This window comes from Nicotiana sylvestris, chromosome 1 (assembly GCF_000393655.2).
Source record: "Nicotiana sylvestris chromosome 1, ASM39365v2, whole genome shotgun sequence".
NCBI lineage: Eukaryota > Viridiplantae > Streptophyta > Magnoliopsida > Solanales > Solanaceae > Nicotiana > Nicotiana sylvestris.
In genome coordinates, this window is record NC_091057.1 from 182,934,884 (window position 1) to 182,942,092 (window position 7,209).

At 32.2% G+C, this 7,209-nt stretch overlaps 1 protein-coding gene across 1 annotated transcript; it reads right to left on the reverse strand.

The window, feature by feature from the left end:
* Positions 1-2,668: 2,668 nt before the first annotated feature.
* On the reverse strand, positions 2,669-3,031 carry LOC138877790 (uncharacterized mitochondrial protein AtMg00810-like). The gene has a single exon (XM_070157431.1). The coding sequence runs from the start codon at positions 3,029-3,031 to the stop codon at positions 2,669-2,671; it is 363 nt and encodes a 120-aa protein (XP_070013532.1).
* Positions 3,032-7,209: the final 4,178 nt, after the last annotated feature.

Consider the following 7,209-nt stretch of genomic DNA (forward strand, 5'->3'; position numbering starts at 1 on the left):
AAAAATTGTTTTTTTCATTTCCTTCCTATATGAACTCAAAAGAGACTTTCCTATGAAAAATCATAATCTTTCACTTTCAATCTCTATCTCTTCCTTAATGAGGTTTTTATTCTGTTGTTTTTGATTTGTTGTTACTGTTATATACTTATTACTACTTTCTTTCTTGATTATTTAGTTTTTTTTTTCCTTAAAATTTTAGCTTTCAGTTTGGTTAAGGAGTGCAATCTCTAACTACCAGTTGGTACGTAGACCTAAAACCTCTCTAATATCTTTCTTTTTTCTTACTCTTCAACTTCTGTATGTTCCTCTCATCTTAAGCTTGTATAGAAGGTTTTTTTTGCAGCAATATCCACCTTACATGACTTTGATAAGATATTTGTTTTCTTTTAACAAATCTCTCTCTTCCCCCCAACCACTCCGGGGACCAAAAACCCGGCCCTGGCCTTCTTTTTCTCTAGAGTCGTGCCATTTCTTTTCAAACTATTTGACAACATTTTATTTGTTTATTTTCGTTTCCAACTCGGGGACGGGTGAAAATACCACGGGCTAGCCAGTTTTCAGATCGATAATTAGAAAATAATCAACATTTGTAAAATTATTAAAAAATAATCATTGTTTTGCAGAAACATAGAAAGTTATAGCATAATATGTCGCATATTATGGCGGAACTCAAATACATTATGAAATTTCAGAACATTATATTGGAAGCTCATACTTAAACAATTCAAACTCCAGCATATGCTATTCCCAAATTTTAAGAGTGCTTTTATTCAGATTTTATATTTACATGAAAAATTAATTAATTTCTGATTATCTTTGGAATTGTTATTATTTTTTAATTACAAATTATAAGTGATTAATTTTTTTTTTTCCTCGGCGTCTGGTATCACTTTAGACCCATCCACTTCGGATTCACATTAGAAAACGTGACTCTATTCCCTTGCTCGAATCCCAATAATTTTACTAATAAGGATGACAGATGCTTAAAGCCCGTTTGGACTTACGAATATTTTCATATTTTTTTTTATATATTTTTTCAAAATCACTGTTTGACCATAAAATTTTTAATTTTCACTTGAAGATGGATTTTGAAAATTTTTAAAAATTTGAAAAACTCCAAAAGGTTGTTTTCCAAAATTTTCACTCAGATCACTCCAAAACATCAAAAACAATCCAAAATTATATTTATATCCAATCACAATTCTAATTTTTAAATAATATTTTCACTTTAAAAAATTACTTTTTTAAAAATTTTTACAATTTTTATGTCGAAATGCCCACTTAATACTCTACCATAACCATTGGGGGTGACAATATTTTGTTTTTTATATTTTTCATTTCTGGTGTCCATTACCGCTTTAGACCCAACTAGTCCGGCATGACTCTATTCCCATGCTCGAATTTCATATTTCTTATTAAGGATGAAGAATATACTTAATATTTTACCATAATTTTTGGTAGTGATAATAATTTATTTTTGAACCTCTTTTACAATTATTTGCAATTTGAACTCATTAAATGTTTTAATGTTATGAAATAAAGCAATTTAACAAAATAAAATAACAATAAGAAAAGTAAGATTAAGAACAAATGTAGTAGAACTCTTTCTTTTCTCTTTCTTTGTGTGTTCTTTACCAATGTAAATTGTCATGCTTTTATAGGCAAGAAAAGGTAACTTAAAATCTATCTTGCATAGTGTAAAGATAGATATGTTGTAGAAAAATCTATCTTCACACTATTTATATCATGGAAATATATCCATACACTATTTACAACACTCCCCCTTGGATTTTCATGTAAAACGAAAAAAATGACTCATAGACCTCACTAGGAAAAAACCCATTGGAAAAAAATCCTAGTAAAAGAGTACATAGTTATTTTCAATATGCATCATTACTTGATGCCTCATTAAAAACCTCACCAGAAAAATCGAGTGGGATAAATCTTGGTTAAGGAAAAAAGAGTGTAACGCATATTTTACTCCCTTTGATGAAAAAATCACTTAATGTCTCGAAGACGACGCATTCCAATCTTATATATCAGCTTTTCAAATATTGAGATTGGTAATGCCTTAGTGAACATATTAGTCAAATTATCACTTGAACGAACTTGTTGTACATCTATTTCACGATTCTTCTGAAGACCATGAGTGAAAAAGAATTTCGGTGAAATGTGTTTTGTTCTATCTCCTTTGATATATCCTCCTTTCAATTGAGCTATGCATGCATCATTGTCTTCATACAATATTATTGGAATATTCTCTTTCGAAGAAAGACCACATGTTTGCCGATGTGTTGAGTTATCGATCTCAACCAAACGCATTCTCGACTTGTTTCGTGAATGGCTATTATCTCTGTATGATTTGAAGAAGTAGCAACCATAGTTTGTTTTGTCGAACGCCATGACATGGTTGTACCTCTGCTTGTATATAAATAGGCTGTCAGAGATCGACCTTCGTGTGGATCAGACAAATATCCTGCATTTGCATAACCAATCAATGATGACTTGGATTCATTTGAATAAAATAAACCTCTATCAACGGTCACTTTGAGGTATCTAAATATATGTTTAATATCATTCCAGTGTCTTTGTGTTGGTGAAGAACTAAATCATGCCAATAAGCTTATTGAGAAAGTTATATCTGGTCGGGAATTATTGGCAAGATACATTAGTGCTCCAATGCACTAAGATATGGTACTTTGGCACCAAGAAACTCTTCATCATTTTCATGAGGTCGGAATGGATCTTTCTTTATATCAAGTGATCTCAACACTATCGGGATACTCAATGGATGTGCTTTATCCATATAGAATCGCTTTAAAATCTTTTCGGTGTATGTTGATTGATGGACAAATATTCCATCTTTCATATACTCAATTTGTAGACCAAGACAAAATTTTGTCTTTCCAAGATCTTTCATTTGAAATTGTTTCTTCAAACAATCTACTGCTTTTGGAAGCTCTCCAGAAGTTCTAATGATATTTAAATCATCAACATACATGGCGATTATAACAAATTCAGATCTAGACATTTTTTATAAAGACACAAGGATAAATTGGATCATTTTGCCCTTATTTCAACGGGTACTCACTCAGGACGATTATACCACATGCGCCTTGATTGTTTCAATCCGTATAAGGATTCCTGAAGCTTTATTGAACAAGTTTCTCGAAAACTCTTATATGCTTTAGGCACTTTAAATCCTTCAGGAATTTTCATAAATATTTCATTGTCTAACGAGCCATACAAATAGGATGTGACAACATCCATTAGACGCATATCAAGTTTTTCATGCACTGCCAGATTTATAAGATACCTGAATGTGATAGCATCCACCGTAGGAGAATATGTCTCCATATAATCAATGCCAGGTCTTTGCGAAAATCCTTGTGCCACAAGTCGTGCTTTATATCTAACGACTTCATTTTTATCATTTTGTTTTCACACAAAAACTCATTTGTACCTTACTGGCTTTATACCTTCAGGTGTTCGAACTATGGGTCCGAAGACTTCACGTTTTCCAATTGAAGTTAACTCTGTTTGGATAGCGTCTTTCCATTTTGGTCAATCATTTCTCTGTCTACATTCATTGATAGATTTTGGTTCAAGATACTCATCTTGTTGCATTATTTCAATAGCAACATTATAAGCAAAAATGTTATCGATAACAATATTATTTCGGTTCCATCTTTTTCCCGTTGAGACGTAACTTATTGATATCTCTTCATTCTAATTATTTTCAGGTACCTGGATCTCCCCTAAGGTTTTATCCTTTGTTACGTCTTGGGCTCTTCTTGAGCCACTACCTCCGTGTTATGATCAGTTTAGTCATTTGTTTCTTTTCTTCTTCGAGGATTTTTATCTTTAGAATCGATTGGTTTACCACTTTTAAGCGTGGCTTAGACTCTTTGCTTTAATTAATTATCCTATCGGGATATTAACTCGAATTGGAGTATTAGTAGCTGGAATATGTGACTTAGTCACCCTTGGTAGGTTAGTAAATTTATCTAGAAATTGATTTGCAATATTTTGCAAATGAATAATCTTTTGAACCTCTTGTTCACATTGATTTGTTCGAGGATCTAAATGAAACAGTGATAATGCGTTCCAATCTATCTCCCTTTTCATCTGCTTATTTTCTCCCCTCTAATGTTGGGTATACTAATTCATCAAAATGGCAATCAGAAAATCTTGCCGTAAATAAATATCCAGTCATCGGCTCTAGATATTTTATAATAGAAGGAGATTAATATCCAACATATATCCCCAACCTTCTTTGAGGACCCATCTTTGTGCGTTGTGGTGGAGCAATTAGAACATATATCGCACAACCAAAGATCCTAAGATGGGAAATATTTAGCTCCTGACCAAAAGCCAATTGCAATGGTGAGACTTTATGATAACTTGTGGACCTTATCCACACAAGTGCTGCTGCATGCAAAGTAGCATGACCCCATACTGAAATGGGAAGTTTTGTTCTCATAAGCATTGGTCTAGCAATTAATTGGAGGCGTTTGATCAATGATTCTGCTAGACCATTTTGTGTATGAACACGAGCAATCGGATGCTCAATTGTTATCCTAGTTGAAATACAATAATCATTAAAGACTTGGGATGTAAACTCACCAGCATTATCAAAACAAATTGTCTTAATTGCATAATTTGGAAATTGTGCTCTTAACTTTATTATTTGAGCCAACAATCTCGCAAATACCATATTGCGAGTTGATAGTAAGCACACATGTGACCATCTTGTAGATGTATCTACCAAAACCATATGATATCTGAATGATCCACATGGAGGGTGAATGAGCCCACATATATCACCCTGTATACGTCCTAGAAATGCAGGGGATTCCATCCTAACTTTAATAGTTGATGGTCTAATAATTAATTTGCCTTGAGAACATGCAGCACAAGAGAATTCCTTAAATTGAAGAATCTTCTGGTTTTTCATTGAATGTCCATGCGAATTCTCAATTATTTTTCGCATCATATTAGAACTAGGATGGCCTAACCGGTCATGCCAAATAATAAAATTATCTTGATTAGTAAATTTTTTGTTTACTACGGCATGTGTTTCAATCCTGTTAATACTTGTGTAGTATCATCCGGAGGAAAGAGCATGTAACATTTCAAGCACATATTTCTTACCAGACATTATTGTAGTAATGTAAAGATATTCAATCTTTTCATCATTTGCAGTCTTAATATGGTAGCCATTTTGGCGAATATCTTTGAAACTTAATAAGTTTCTTTGAGATTTACTACAATATAGTGCTTCATTAATAACCAAATTTGTTCTTCTTGGTAGTAATAAATTGGCTCTTCCGAAACCTTCAATTAATCTTGTACTACAGGATATTGTATTAACATTTGCTTATTTCATTACCAAATAAGAGAAATATCTCTTATCTCTTAAAATAGTGCGTGTTGTAGCACTATCCAGAAGACATATATCATCTTTATTAATCTTGAGTCCAATTGAAGATTGGGAAATTTTCATACTCTTCATAAAAAATCAAAAAGTACATTATAAGAAATATGAAAGACAAAAACAACAACATTAAGAAATACATTAGGGATGTAGAAACTAGCAACACATGATGTAATAGGAAAATACACTCAAGAAAAATAAACTAGTTGCAAACATAAAAAAATGACAACTTTTATTATAGCTTCATTCCCTAGTAAGATGATTAGTCCTTCAGTCAATATGCTCAAAGAAGTCTATAGCTTCTAAATGAGTAATATTTGTTAGGCATCCAAAATCATCATCTTTATATGTAAGATGTGCCTCAGAATCATATTTGTTTGAGGGACCTGCTTTATCATCATTATTTTGAAAGGTCAAGTGTGTCTCCACATTATTTTCTTTCTTTCTGAGGGAGGCTTGATAAAGTTTAACAAAATGATCTGGCGAACGACAAATGCGTGCCCAATGACCTTTCATACCACATCAGTGACACATACTAATTTTACATTTTGAAAGATTAATTTGAGAACCTTTATTGTTTTCTTGTTTATTTCCATCATAATAACAATAATTATTTCGTCCCCTGCCACATCCACGTCTACGACCATATCCACGACCACGGTAATTATTTTATTTTCTTTCAAACTTATCATATGCTGCTACAACATTCACTTTCGGGAACGTAGCTGACCCAGTGGGACGAGCTTCATGATTTTTCATTAATAGAGTATTATTCTGCTCTGCCACAAATAGACATGTGATTAACTCCAAATATTTCTTAAAACCTTTTTTCACGGTATTGCTGTTGTAGCGCCACATTTGAAGCGTGAAAAGTAGAAAATATTTTTTCTAATAAGTCATCATCTGTGATGGTGTCTCCACATAATTTTAATAGAGAACTTACTTTAAAGATAGCAGAATTATACTCACTTACGGTTTTAAAGTCTTGCAATCTTAAATGAATCCACTCATACCGAGCTTTCGGTAATACCGTAAGCTTTAGGTGATCATATCGATCCTTCAAATTAATCCATAATTCAAGTGAATCTTTTACGGTTAAACATTCAGTTTTTAACCCTTCATGTAGATGATGACGAACGAAAATCATGGCCTTTGCTTTATCCTGATGTGATGCTTCATTTCCTTGTATAATAGTATTTCCAAGACCTTTAGCGTCAAGGTGAATTTCAGCATCAAGGACCCATGATAAATAATTCTTCCCGGTAATGTCTAGTGCCGCGAATTCAAGCTTTGACAAGTTTGACATGTTGAAACTAATCACAAAAGTAAATGGGTTAGAAAGAATAAAAATAATTTTCAATAAAAATATACTTATTAAAAAAAGAAACAGCTAATTAAGAAGTTGATCACTTCAAATATGTAGTATAAAAAAAAGAGGGGTAAGTAACATATATATATATATAAATAAGAAATATGGAGTATATGAACAAATAGAAAGAGATATATTCAGTACGGTAAAAGAAAAACAACTTATTATAAACGGGGATTTGAGGAATGACCATATATGGTGATAAGAGTGAATGTATTCAAATATTACTTTCCACCAATTGTAAAGTAATTTAAACTAGTACGCACAATTATTACTTTGTCACCTTGGTTATCACTATTTTATTTTTATAAAATGTCTTGAAGATAAGTTTTGCTCTACGCAAGTCCACACATATTTATTAAATTATTTTTTGTTAGTTTAACGCACTTAAGAACTTAAGATA